Raw genomic sequence first — 14,722 nt, 5'->3', positions numbered from 1 at the left:
TAAATTGGACAACAGTTGTGTCAATATTATATTTTTAACTTGGAGATGCAATGTTATCAATGTTTATTTCAATTCCTTTTTTTTCTTTTTACCTTATAAATTGACATTGTCCTTTCTTTCTTTTAAAAAAAACCCACTGAAAATGTATGTAAATATTGAAATAATATCCCGTATTGAAAGGTTTATAGTTTTTCAGCCATGACAATAAAAATAATATATATATATATATATATATATATATATATATATATATCCATTATGTGATCAAATATTATAAAAGAATGCTTCAATCCATTATATTGTCCAAAACAATGTTTAATTTAATTTACATTTTTATTTACAGTTATGTAAGCACACCAAAAGCTTAAACAATGTTGTTCACTGAAAAACGTTCTGGTAACACATGAGCCAGAGGACACTTGTTTAAAGTCTAACCAGGCTTTTTTTCAAGGCAGTTTGTGGCTCCTTGGTTAGTATTATCTTCACAATAAATTGTATGGTTTCAGTATTTTTGTGTTAAAATGCTGTTCATTCCATGCAGCTACATTTTATGGGGTGCTAGCAGATATGCATTTTTCCTAATCTCACAAAATAAGAGCTGACAAGCCTACACTTTCAAATGAGTAGAAATGAACACTATTTTAACAGACACATGTTGAAGTTGTTTCGGTACATACATTTAAAATGTGTGCAATGGTACCATTCAGTAGTTCCTCTTTTATTTGGGGTTAACGGTAATTCTGTCAAAACATGTAGGAAATGCCGTATGGTAGTGGGCTTTTTGTGCTAATTCTGTGGTACAGAAATATTGATACAGCCAAGGCTTTCATTGCACATCTGTGAACTCATATAGCACTAAATTTGCAGTGCCAACTTTACCACCATATTCGTGACAAGCCCATAGCCACTTATTTGACTTGGGTGGCATTTCCTAAATAAATAGCTACCGGCCAGTCCAGGTGGGTCAACATTTATGGACGCACTAATGCCCAAACATAAGCACCACCTGGATGGCTCAGTGGAACGATTCCATTAGACCCAGAAACATCTTTTACAGAAAGGGGTCTATGAAAATGCCCAGAACTGTGAGACAAACTGCTGCAATGAGCTCTGGTCACAGTGATGAAGACCACCCTCCAATCATCATGATATTCTTACCCTTCATGTTGGTCAACGAGCGAGAACCCCAAAGGTTCTGGATCGACTAAAGAAAGGCTGGGGATGTCAAGAACACACCAGATAGAATGGCGCCCAGTCTGTCTAGACTACAAAGGAAAGACTCCAGCTGTTGTGGGAGATTGTACACCAGCACCTAATGGTCAGTAAGAAGAAGCAGAAGTACTACACAACTTCATGATCACAGGAGTAGATTCTCCATTGGTGACAAGATCCAAGCTCTACCCCACTTCTGAGGACATATGTCTTACCAGGTGGCATTGACTCTATAGAGTCAGTTACACCCTCATTGATCAGAACTATTGGGACGTCCATTGGAAATGCACCAGGTCAACTGGTTAAAGACATGGAAAGTTGCTGAAAACCCTGAATTCATGGCCAGTGCTGAAGTCATCCCGGAAACATGGGGCCTCATTCCGACCCTGGCATTAACCAAGGCGCTATTAGCGCCTTGGTTGACGCCGTTATCTTTCCGACTCCGCCATGGTGAAAGGCGGAATTACCGCCCCATTCCAAGGTTGGCGGGGTCGGTAATTCCCCATTCACCATGGGCCCTTCCCCATTCCCATTTTTGCCCCATAGGGCTCAATGCGAATGAGGAAGGTGCTAATTACAGCACCGTAAATTACGGTGCCGTAATTAGCTCCAAGGTCCCTTTGCGGGTTGGTTTTTTAACGCCTGCAAAAAGCAGGTGTTAAGTTCCAACCCGCAAAGGGAACTCGGAATAGGGCGGTAAGGGTTTAACGGCACCGGTCTCGTTACCGGTGACCGTTAACCCTTACCGCCCGACTCGGAATGAGGCCCATAAACCTGTTAGTATATGGGAGAAGATATTGGAGAACCTGAAATCACATCAGGTTGCTAACCTAAATAATTACCTAGAACAATTTCAGGATGTCTTTTTGGCACAGCCCGGAAGAACAGCAGGTTGTGCACACCGATTAGATACCCTGCTCAGCAAAGCAATCCATAAAAAAACACTTTCACTTGCCAGAAGATAAGTAGAAAACTGTGCAAAAAGAAATTCAAAAGATCTTGTAACTGGGTGTCATCAACCCCTCCCAGAGCACCTGACCTTTGCCCATCATCCTTGTGGACACGCTGCAGGGCTCCTGGAGGTTTTGCATCAACCTTAGAATAGCCAATGAGATTTCAAAGTTTAATGCATACCCATTGGCCAGAATCAATGAGTAGATTGGAAGGATTGGCCTGTCCAAGTACATCACCACCCCTGATCTAACAACAAGGTTTTGGCAGATAGCGCTAGCGTATGAGGACCTCGACAAAATTGCCTTTATGATCCTATGGGGAACCTTTAATTCACTATATTACATTTTGGCCTTCGCAGAGCCTCTACTACATTTCAATGGTTCACAGACTGAATTGTGCAGCCCCACCAAGAATATGGCAATGCACAACTAGATGATATTTCTACAGACAGTCAATCCTGGGAGAAACGCATGCAACATCTCTACCTGCTTGGACAGATTCTGTGAAAGGCAGGGGACCAGTATAGTGTAGAAGACCTAACCTCAACTAAGAACATAAAAACTAAAGGGAACTATGAGCCTTTCTGCGGTTTGTAGGCTACTATAGGCGTATCATCCCAAACAGTTCCACTCTGGCAGGACCTCTAAAAGAACACACTCAACTGGAATGTTTTTGCATGCATTGTTTGAAGTTGTTGGAGAAGATTTGTATGGAGGCACAACAGAAGACGATTTCAGTAATTGAGGCATGAAAGAATCATGGAAAATATCACCTGAATTATTTGAGATATATTTAAGGGGATGCACCTTAGGACATGGCGATTTGCAAGTTTTTGATCTGTGCAAGATTATCAAAAATGACTCCAAGGTTCTTAGATGAAGACGAGAGGAGCAAAAAGGACTGGAGGCCATGCAAGGGAATGAGAAGGGGAATGGAGTTGCTAAAGGAGATATCAGTCTTCATGGCATTAAGATAGAAGTCAAAACCAATCATCCAGTCCTGCATTGCATGGAGACATGCAGGGATCTGATGCAAATCAGCTTGAGACCTACGCACACTGATGACGATTTGCATATCATCCGCATAGGTTTGAAAGATGGCAGGGTGCTGCATGAGGAGATCAGCAAGATGTTTGAGATATGCATTGGCGAACCAGGGAGATGGGATGAAACATCGAGGGAATGTGTTAGTGCTGGGGTAAACATTGCAAGATGCAAAAGTGCATTGAAAGAACAAGGGCACTGATCTGTTAAATGAAATTCCTTTTACATTAGAGTAGAATAATGCTACAAATAGAAAATTACATGTATGTGTCCCTACAGTAAAGCTGTTCTCTCCTAATGAGGGTGTAGGTACTTATTTTGCCTCACACTACCTGATAAACCGTATTTACATTGTGATGGTCCCAAAAATCATCACACTGTTTGCCTAATGTTCTATGTATTGTGCCTTTTCAGTTTGAGCACAAGCAGGGTTTATCCAACACCTAGTTGCTCTCTATCACATTTGGAGCAGATCTGTGATTTTTCAGCACAGTATGCAGGAATTGTATTAACTGGAAGCATGCTGGTAATGTTAGAATTTCAAGCTTATCAAGAATGTCAAAATGGCATTATAGTGGCACTTTGGAAGACCTGTACCACAAAGAATCTTATACATCACCAATACATGTACTAGGGGCTTAAAGGAAATGTGAAACAAGGAGTTTACTGGGAATGTGGAACTGGAGTCTAATGTGAATGAATGACAGGGAGCATAATGTGAATGTTGGTCTGGCCTAGCAGAGGGAATGGCACGCTTAGTGGACATGTCCAACTGGGAGAACCTGAAATTTCAAACTGGGAGCCTACTATGAATGTCAATCTCCATGTGAATGTCAAACTGAGACATTACTAGGAATGTCTAACTGGGAGCTAATTGAGACTCTAAAGCATCCTGGGAATGTGAAACTGTGAGCTAACATGGTATATCAACTGTGAGCTTACTGTGAATGTCCTATTTGTAGTAATGTCAAATTCAGAGATTACTGGAAAATCCATGCTTTCCAAGAATGTTCAACTGTGTGCTTACTGCTATTGTAAAATTGGAAGCTTATAAGGGATGCCAAAGTTGGAGATTAATGGGAATGTGAACTACCTGCAATGGCAAAGTGGGATCCTTACATGAATGTCAACAGCTTACTGGACAGGTGAAACTGAGTGTTTAGTGTGAGTATTTGGAAATCGTAGCTTAATGGAAATGTGAAATTGGAGTTTACTGGCAATGTGAAATATTGGATATGATTATAATGTCAAGTTAACATAATACTGGGAATGTTGCATTTACTATGAATGGCAAACAGGGGGCTTTCTAGAATTTCACAATTGGAGTTTAGTGTGACTACCTGTTAAGATCAAACTGAGATAGTATTGGGAATCTCTAATTATAAGCTTACTGGGAATGTCAAGCCTAAAGGGAATGTCAAGTTGGGAGCTTGCTAGGAGTGTAAAAAAGGGAACTTTCTGAGATTCTCAAACTGAAAAATTGTTTCAGTGTGATTTTTCTGCTTTTTGAAGGCCGCAAATAAAAAAGACTGATTTATTTCGGTTGATTTTGTGTGGCCTTCAAAAAGGCAAAAGAGGCTGGGTGTTTTTTTTATTTTTTAATGACGTTAATGACGGGCCCGTTGTTAGCATGCTGGACCCGCAAAGACGTCTGGTCTGACCAGACGTCCAGAGCGGGTCACGCGAGGGAACTTCGTAATGAGGAGGTACGGGCTTAACGGCGCCAGCACCTTTACTTTACCGGCGCCATTAACCCCTTACTGCCTCACTTGTAATGAGGCCCGAAATATGAAGTTATAATAATGTATCATGTATATGACATTCCATGATGACATAACATCATGAAATGACATATCACAAAATTACAGATTATATAATATCATGATATATCATAATGTGCCACACAATTCCATGTTTTGCTAGGTCATGATATACCATGTGGATACAGGTAGTATACCAGGAACTGTGTGCAAGGGACAACCTTTATATTAGGCCCTGAATTGCTTGCCATAGAGCCAGGGCAACAACATGGGTTATGCTGGATTTAGCACTGGAGCAATTGCATTATCTGCAACGCATGTGAAGTCGCTAATGTGTGCTATATTAGAGCTGGCAAGAAAGTAAGAATTGTGCTGGTTCATAATACGGGATCCACCTTCATATTTGCAAAAATGCTTATTTTTACTCGCGTGTACGGTATCATCTTTGTGGGGACCTGAATGTGTGTTACCATCCTTGTGGGGACTTACTTTATTATTCTTATTTGGGATGGATTGCACCATAAGCAAATGGAAAAATGCTTACTTTATAGTTCTCTATATACATTATACAATTGTATTTGTACATGTGAGTACCTGCCTGCATTTTAGCTATCACAACAGACGGAGTTTAATGGTTTAGCATTTCCCACAAGATGTTTAATTTGCATGCGTAACTTAAAAAGGCACTTAGTGTCTGGCATTAAACACTATTATAAACACTCAAAATGTTCCAGAAAAGATAAATGGGACAGATGAGATGACTTGATTGACCCAGGCTGACACACTGTGGCCAAAAAAGAATAAAGAATTCAAAATTAGATTTCATTCTTTCACAGGCATCATCTTCCCTGCTAACTCATATCTCCTCTTTAGAAATGGTGCAATGTAAATGATGTTGATGTCTCTTTTGAAATGTGTATACTAATAGTGGAGTTAACTTTCCTATCGTGTCATGTTTGATTATGGAAAAGTTACATTTTCCACAGAGATCGCGTGCGATAACCATGAAAAAGTCCCCACAGAGACAGTGTTTACTTGCAATAATGTTGAGGTTCCCACAGAGATGGTGTGTGATTACAATGATGGTAAGATCCCCATAGAGATGGTGTGTGATTAGGACTATACTCAAGTCCACATAGAGACAGTGGGCCTCATTATAAGGCAGGCTCTCCCGTAATGAAGGGGGCCTGTACGGGACCGGCCCCCTTCATTCCGGGAGCGCCGATTACGAGCTTCCCATTGCGGGACCCGGATTGCACGCCTGGTAAAACCAGCTGTGCTTTCCGGGTCCCGCGAGGGGAAGAGGGAGGCAACAACGGGCCAGATGTAATCTGCCCCTTATTACCTCTGTCCCCATTCCCATTGAGCCCTATGGGGGCTCAAATGGGAATGGGGATGGGTTCCTGCAATGAGAATTACCGGGTCCTCCTATGTCGGAGTAACCCGGTAAGTCACCATTGCAGGAACCCGGTAATGGAGCCCGGAACGGAGGCAGCCATGGAGCTAATAGCTCCATGGCCACCTCCATTCTCGTAATGAGGCGTAATTATGGTGCTGTTAAGCACATGGGCATTAGCCGCTATATAAATCTAAATATAATACAAAAAATATAAATACAAAATAAGATCCCTACAGATATGGTAAGTGATTATGATAACACTAAAGTCCCCACAGAGATGGTGTGTGATTATGAAAACGCAGAGACAATGGGCCTCATTACGAGTTTGGAGGCAGCCATGCCCTTAATAAGGACATGGCTGCCTCCAAACTCGGGTCCTGGTCCGGGTTCCTTAAATGAGGAATTACCAGGTCATTCCAACCTTGGAGGACTTAGTCATTCCTCATTCAAAAAACCCATCCCCATTCCCATTTGAGTCCCCATAGGGCTCAATTGGAATGGGGAGGGACCTAATAACGGGCCTGTTTTTAACGGGCCCATTATTAGCTCCTTGGTCCCCTTGCGGGACCCGCAGAGGACATCTGGTCTGACCAGACGTTCAGAGTGGGTCCTGCAAGGGAACCTCGTAATAGGGCGGATTGGTTTACCGCAACCATTACCGGCGCTGATAAACCCATTCCGCCCACCTCGTAATGAGGCCCAGTGTGTGATTATGATGCTGTAAAGTGCTTGGGCACTAGCCGCTATAAAAATCTAAATAAAAATTCACATTTAAGGATCCAACTTCAAATTTGCAAAAATATTGTTTTTAATCAGTTGTAGGGCAGCATCTTTGTGCGGACTTGAACATGTGTTACTATACTTGTGGGACTTGCATTAATACTCTGTTTTGGAATCTAGTGCTTTCATGTTCAAATGTAAATATGCATGTTTTACAACAACACAAATTAATTACACAATTCTTTCTCCATATTTAAGTCACTTTATGAATATTAGGGTGTGCTTATGGAATGCAGTTTAATGATTTTGCATTTTCTTACAGATATATTGCATGTTCATTTATAGACACTTAATTTTGGGATGTAACCACATTCAATGTGCTTCGGGTTTCACAAATTAAAAAAAGAGTGAGACATATTGATTGGGATTGGCCTAGGACTATGCTATGTGGCAGAGAGTGGAAACATACGTTTAGATTTAGGGTTCATGGCTCCATAGACACCATCATAATCACTAGAACAGATCTTGTGCACAGAAATAGTATGATTATAAAGATGTTGCTATCTACTTTGGGATGATATATTGTGACAGTGAGATGCATGTCTCCACGGGGATGCTATGTTGCATGATGATAGTTGGATTAAAGTCCCCGTAGCGATGGTGCATGATAATGACTTTAAAGTCCCCACAGAGATGGAGTGCGGATATGGTGGTGCTAAAGTCCCCAAATGGATGGTGTATGGTGACAGTGAAGAGTGATGTTAAGATCAAACAAAGATGTTTAAGTGACTACAAATATTTTGTGAGATAATAGAATTGTTTAAGTCTCAGCAGAGGGGGTCAGTGAGGTAGGAGATTGCAAAGTCCTCAGAGATGATGTGTAAAAATTGTGATATTGAAGTCCCTACAGAGATGGTGTGTGATGACTGTGATATTGGAGTCCTGACAGAGATGGTGGTTGTTGGAGATGTTTGAGTCGCAACAGTGTGATGAAGGGTATGGTATAGTCCTTACAGAGGAAGTATGGGATGATTGTGCACTTGAAGTCCCCACAGACATAGGGCCTCATTACGACCCTGGCGCTAAGGGGTTAACGGCGCTGTAAAAGGCTGCGGCGCCGTTAACCCCTTAGAGCCTAATTACGAGGTCCCTTTGCGACTCCCGACCTTAATGGCTGGTCTGGACCAGCCGTTAAAGTAGGGATCCGCAAAGGGACCTTGAAGGTAATTACGGTACCGCAATTCGCGGTACCGTAATTACCGCCTTCCCCATTCCCATTGAGCCCTATGGGGCAAAAATGGGAATGTGGAAGGGCCAATGGTGCATGGGGAATTACCGCCCCGCCAACCTTGGAATGGGGTGGTAATTCCCCATTGCACCATGGCGGACTCGTTACAATACCGGCAGCAACCATATTGCTAATAGCGCCATTGGTTACCGCCGGTGTTGAAATGAGGGCCATAGTGTGTAATCACATTCTGTTGCTAAACTAACTGATACTAAACAAAATTCTATGCCCAATACTGTCACTAAAACTGAACCCGCTGTTGGTTTCACCTTTAAAGAAACCACTGTAGTAGAAATGATTAATATTATGAAATCTACGCGGCATACCAATTGCCCAGGTGAACTTCTCCCATCCAAAATCATTTTGGAGCACAAAGAGCAATTCACGCCTTTCTTATGTAGATTCACAAATGCCTCTTTTCGGTCAGGCAAAATCCCTCAGCCACTGAAAAATGTTGCAGTTTCACCTCTACTAAAAAAAGCTGGACTGGATCCCTCTGATGCTGCCAATTTAAGGCCAATTACGAATACCCTGTTTCTGCTCAAACTTATAGACAAGGTTGCAACCATCCAATTGCAGGACTTTGTATTTATGGTTGATATACTTCATACTAAACAGTCAGGCTTTAGAAGCCACCATGGCACTGAGACTGCCCTCCTGGACCTGCAGACTTTTATGCTTTCTAAGCTGGAAGAAAGCAGGTCGGGGCTGCTGATGCTGTTGGACCTATCGGCAGCCTTCGACCTGCTTGATCATAACATACTTCTTGATAGAACACAGTCAGTCGGGGGCCTCTCTGCTAATGCCATAGACTGGCTCAGATCGTTTCTAAAGGGTCGTCGATCGCAGGTACACTGGGGGGGACTGTGCCTCGGAACCTCAACTGTTGACCTCTGGAGTTCCACAGGGGGGCTGTCTCTCCCCTTTATTGTTTAATATTTACATCCTCCCTCTTTGTAATGAATTGGAATTCTTTCAGATTTTCTTTTGCAATTATGCAGATGACTTCCAATTGGTCCTTGACATTACTGATAATCATGACACAGACCAAAAGTTGGTAGATATGGTGTATCAACTCATAAAAAAGTGGATGTCTACTAACTGGCTCTGCCTTAATGCCTCAAAGACTGAGCTCATGCTATTCGGACCCCGTCAGGTATTAACTAATCTGGACCAGGCGTACTCAGGTTTCAGGATTGATGGTAGTGATATAAAAGTTGTACAGAAAGTTAAAACGTTAGGTACCTTCATGGAGAGTAGCTTAGATTGTGACGCTCATGTCGTTGCGATCTCAAAGAGCACCAACTACCATCTTAAAGTGCTCAGGCAGGTTGCCCCACTTGTTTCCATCGAAAACCGCATTAAACTGGTGAGAGCTGTTATTCTACCACGTGTGGATTATTCTAATGCTCTCCTATGTGGGGCAAGTAAAGCCAACATCCTTGAAATAAAGCTATCCGCATCATCTTCCATATGAAATATTCAGAACCCATTACCGCTGCTAGGGAAAAACTACACTGGCTTCCTGTTGAGGCCCGAATTCGGTTTAAGCTACTTACCATCTGTCACAAATGCGTCTTTGGGACTGCACCAATCTATCTGAAGGATGTTAAAAGTGTTTACCAACCCTTAAGAAGACTCAGATCAGCGGAAGATCTCTTACTAGTCCAACATCGTGTGAAACGATCACGCAGGCTTGGCAGAGTGTTTCATATCCAAGGCGCCAAGGCCTGGAATGCGTTACCGGCTACATTGCGTAAGACCAAGGATCTATTCGCTTTTAGGAAACAGTTGAAGACTTATCTCTTCCATTAGTACTTCTCTCTCCTTATAGGTAGCCTGCATGTTCTGTCTCTCGGCGCCTGGATGCCTACGGGCTTTGGCGCGGTTTAAGATAAAATAACATAACATAACATAACAATAACAAAATGGCATTGAAGTCCCCACAGAGATGGTGTCTGATGAGAGTGAATAGTAAAATTCATATCCAAAAAAGATGTTTAAATTACTGTAGATATTATGGGGCTCATTATGAGTATGGCGGTGTGGTAAAAATCAGTGGTAATGGCCTGGTAACTCCATTACCGCTGCAACATTGCATTGATGTTCTACAAGTTAGGTGATGCAAAAATCTGGAGGTAAATCTGCCACTTTACTGCCAAAAAACATAAAAACTGGCAGAATTACCGCCATAATTCTGATGAAATCCCCATGGACTCCAGTAAATGGGTACTAACACTGTTTATTATCACTTGTAAGCTAGCTGTAAATCCTCTGGAACAAGTGGCTGTAACAGTAATTCTGTTTGGCAGTGTTCCGGCAGTTTTACTACTAGAATGCTGCCACACTTGTAATGAGGCCTTTATGTGTGTTATTAGAAATGTTTGATACCCAAAAGAGGCGTTTAGTGGCGAGGAAGATGGTAAGTCTGCATAGTGTTAGTGTGTGATGACTGTGCTATTAATGTCCCCACAGAGGTGGTGTGTGAACTGTGACATTGGAGTTCACAAAAGAAATAGTGTAGTTGTTGGGAGATTAAGTTACATAATAGATTGTGAAGAAGAGTCTGCTTAGTCCTTACAGAGGTAATGTTTGATGATCATGCCATTGAAGTCCCCATTGGAATGGTGTCTGAAAATAGTGATGCTGAAGTCCCCACGTGGATGGTGTGCCATGAGTGTAGAGAACAATTCATATCCAAAAGAGATGTTTAAGTAACTGTAGATGTTATGTGTGGTATTAGACATGTTTGATAGGCAAAAGAGGTGCTAAGTGGGGAGGAAGATGGTAAGTCCTCATAGGGTTAGTGTGTAATGATTGTTCTACTGACGTCCCCACAGAGGTGGTGTGTGAACTGTGACATTGGAGTTCACAAAAGAGATAGTGTAGTTGTGGGGAGATTAAGTTACATCATAGATTGTGAAGAAGAGTCTGCATAGTCCTTACAGAGGTAATGTTTGATGATCATGACATTTAAGTCCCCATTGGGATGGTGTCTGAAAATAGTGGTGCTGAAGTCCCCACGTGGATGGTGTGCCATGAGTGTAGTGAACAATTCATATCCAAAAGAGATGTTTAAGTAACTGTAGATGTTATGTGTGGTATTAGAAATGTTTGATAGGCAAAAGAGGTGTTAAGTGGAGAGGAGGATGGTAAATCCGCATAGTGATAGTGTGTGATGTGTGTGCTATTGAAGTCACACATGTGCTATAGTTGAGACAATCACTTTATTTACCATGTTTACAGTTACATAGAGAAATCCTCGATAGAACAGTTCTGCAGGGTGGAAAGCCACTCTGCATCCTGAAGAATATTTTAGGAGTAAAACAGTTGTTAAAATTCGGAGCCAAAATTCATATTCTTTTTCACAAAAAGAGATCAGGGGGATTAGAAACATGTTAAGGCAGTGTAAAAGAAAAAGGGAATAGTGTACAGCCAGCACTGTCTATCCTTCCATGAGCAGGCAGAAGGAGAACATGATCCCTAGAATGGGCATAAGTGCTATGCTGAATAAACGACTGCTTCATTCCTCTTTGTAAAGCAGGAATGGACATAGATGGATGTGTTTGCTTTAAAGGGTCCATGCTTTTATTTGAGTAATGCAATAAGACTTGGTATTGTTTGCCACCAGAGTTCAGAAATCCTGTGGTACTTTCTGTCCTTCAAGCTGTGTTTTATACAGAAGAGCCAGGCCCTTCTTGGCCATCTTAAACAGTTTCTTTCAAACCAGCCTACCTCAAACTGTTGTGGCATTCTCCTCTTAATACATTTCCTGCATATTCGAGGTCTCCTGTCACCCTCTCTTCTGCTGCCTGGCTTCCTAAGCACCCATAAGCTACCAGTGATGTCACGTGCAGTCAATCAAGATGAGGTAAGAAAACCCACAGGCTAAAATTTGACAATATACCCTCCTTCATCTGGGGCAATGTGTGATCAGTGGATATTGTGCCAACCACCACCTGATCTCTGTCCTTGCCATTACCAAGATCCTGAGACGATACCTGAGACGAAGCACCCAGGTTCTCTATAGGCCATCCAATATTGGTCCTTGTTGAGAACCCAGTGACCTTACCAAAGCAGTGTTAATGTATGTGATAGACCAACTGATGGACAAAAAACAAGTGTTCCATTACCCACCATCATTACATTGGCCCCTCAGTGGGCATCATGCATCATTATTGAAAATAGGGGAATCAATTAGATCCATAACAACTTAACATGTTGTCTTTGGGGTATTGGCAACACCTCCTTCTCCATATATTGCCGAGAATGGATCCTGGAAGAAAACCTTTTTTTTTATGTTGTCCATCACAAAACCAGGGAGCAGTTGACTGATAGCAATCTGTAAAAGTGAAAATGTACATAAAGTTGTATGCACACAGTCCATCCCGGCAAAAGCACTGTGAACTCCGGGTCCATTGTGCGTGACATGACCTGCAACATCAATAACGTACAGACCAACAGAGAAAACAGCATCTATGGTTAAGTGCAGTTCTGTCAGCAAAAGTACTCATTGGGCTGCCCATCCATTTTTGGGATTGCTTCTGAATCCACGCTTGACCGTGACGACAGCAACCTGTTAGATTCATCGGGTATGTGCCTGGTTAAGTATTCCCCTTCTACTCCCTTGGGCTCTGCAGACAAACTTTCAAATGTGACATACGACTCTTGGATTTCCTTGGACTTCCGACTTAGTCCCTTTTTGCAGCGCCTCTTCAATGCTCCACAGCAAACCACCAGTGTGAGCGGTATGGCGATGACGCAGGCTACACTGACAACTACAACATTGATGAGCTTCTGGGTTCCACCTGCACTGACAGCTTCATCCGTGGAAAAGATGACACATTGCTCCTTCCTGGGAACCAGCCCTTTTACACAAATACAAGCAATGTATTTCGTCTTCGGCATAAGTCCATCGATGGTGATCTTCATCTTCCCGGGGTCCACGTTAATTCGGCGCATGTCTCGTTCACCAAAGATGGCATACAGGACACTGAATATGGTGTAGTCTTTTGCCAGCGGGGCTTTCCATGCAAGAGAGACACTGTGATCGGTGTCTCCAATAACCTTTACAGCTCTCACTATGCGCTCTGTCTCCGGTTGCCCAGTGGTAGGGGCCAAAAGAAGGGTCCCTTGGACTTTGCTTTCTATGGTGGTTGCCAGACCTGCATTGGTATAAGAGCCCTTCTTTTCATTGTTCATTGGTTGCCCAATCTCATTGATCCTGTATCGTTGAAGCCCTGGACCTTGTGCAGTATAGATGCGCAGGGGCTGAGTTGCTAGGGTGGGCGTGACTAGGTATCGAGCCACCAGTCTTTCGTTGTAAGCTGCTGCTTCCATGGGATTCCCTTTCCCTGTCCACACCTTCCGAGCACCACCCATGACAGTGTCTGGGATATCCGTGATGTCGGAATCTGTGACAATGAGGGAGATGAAGGCCTCGGTTGCCCCCAAGAAATTCTTTGCTCTGCAGATATACTCTCCTGAATCCCTGTACGTCACCAAAGGTAAACCCAGAATCGACCAGCTCATGCCATCTGTTGAAATCTCTTGGTGAACTAAAAGAAAAAAAAGTGTTTTATTAGTCAGCTTCTATATAAAGCAAATGTTATCAACTCTGTACGTTGTACAGAAAACTTCCTATCACAAGATGACTCCTTAGAGATGAACATTGAGGTCTACCATTGTAACCTGCTCATTATTTCTTTGGTGAAAATCATCAAGCTGTGTTTTTCCATGAGTCCACCTGTGGGTGTGGGGCTGGTTCATAACTCCATGAGTGGGGTAATTGATCTTGGATCAGAAAGCACTGGGCCAAATCTCCTTCCACTTTAGGATAAGTGAGCCTGTCACAGAGACGGACTGATGCATCCAAGAACCCACCCTTCCGCTCTGTCTTGTACAGACCAAAGGCAAAATGCACATTTGGAAAAGGTGGCTTAGCAAAGTACAGAAGGAAAACAGTAAACTCAGTAGAAAAACAAGAGGTATCATTCAGAGAATTTGAATGTGTCAAGGCCTAAACTTAAACCTTTTAAAAAACATACACACACTGGCACGCGTGCGTGTGCGTGTTTGTGTGTGTGTGTGTTTATATATATCTATTTTATTTCTGGAACATGGTTACATGCCTTGCTGTAGTGTTGGAGGTCACACGTGTGTGCTAATTTTAATTATTTTTTTCTTCTCTTCATACGACAGTTGTATCCCTTACAATGATCTAACTCAGGGCAATTTTGAATGCTTATAAGGAGAGAAAGCGACACTATAGAGACATACATTGGGGAAAATAAACCTGTTAAATTGGAATGTTATGTTTTGCAAACAGCCTTTTATACTGTGCACA

The 14,722-nt window shown here is 42.4% G+C and overlaps 1 protein-coding gene across 1 annotated transcript in view; it reads right to left on the bottom strand.

The window, feature by feature from the left end:
* Window positions 1-300: 300 nt before the first annotated feature.
* Window positions 301-14,722, bottom strand: part of LRIT1 (leucine rich repeat, Ig-like and transmembrane domains 1) — a 236,499-nt gene continuing 222,077 nt past the window's right edge. The window contains exon 4 of the mRNA XM_069610817.1: window positions 301-13,934. Coding sequence (XP_069466918.1) covers window positions 12,874-13,934 — 1,061 coding nt within the window. The 3' untranslated portion in view covers window positions 301-12,873. The remainder of the gene's footprint in view (window positions 13,935-14,722) is intronic.

The sequence above is a fragment of the Ambystoma mexicanum genome, chromosome 8 (genome assembly GCF_040938575.1).
Source record: "Ambystoma mexicanum isolate Mex_15411 chromosome 8, UKY_AmexF1_1, whole genome shotgun sequence".
In the NCBI taxonomy this organism is placed as follows: Eukaryota; Metazoa; Chordata; class Amphibia; order Caudata; family Ambystomatidae; genus Ambystoma; species Ambystoma mexicanum.
This window is presented reverse-complemented; position numbering and strand designations above follow the sequence as displayed.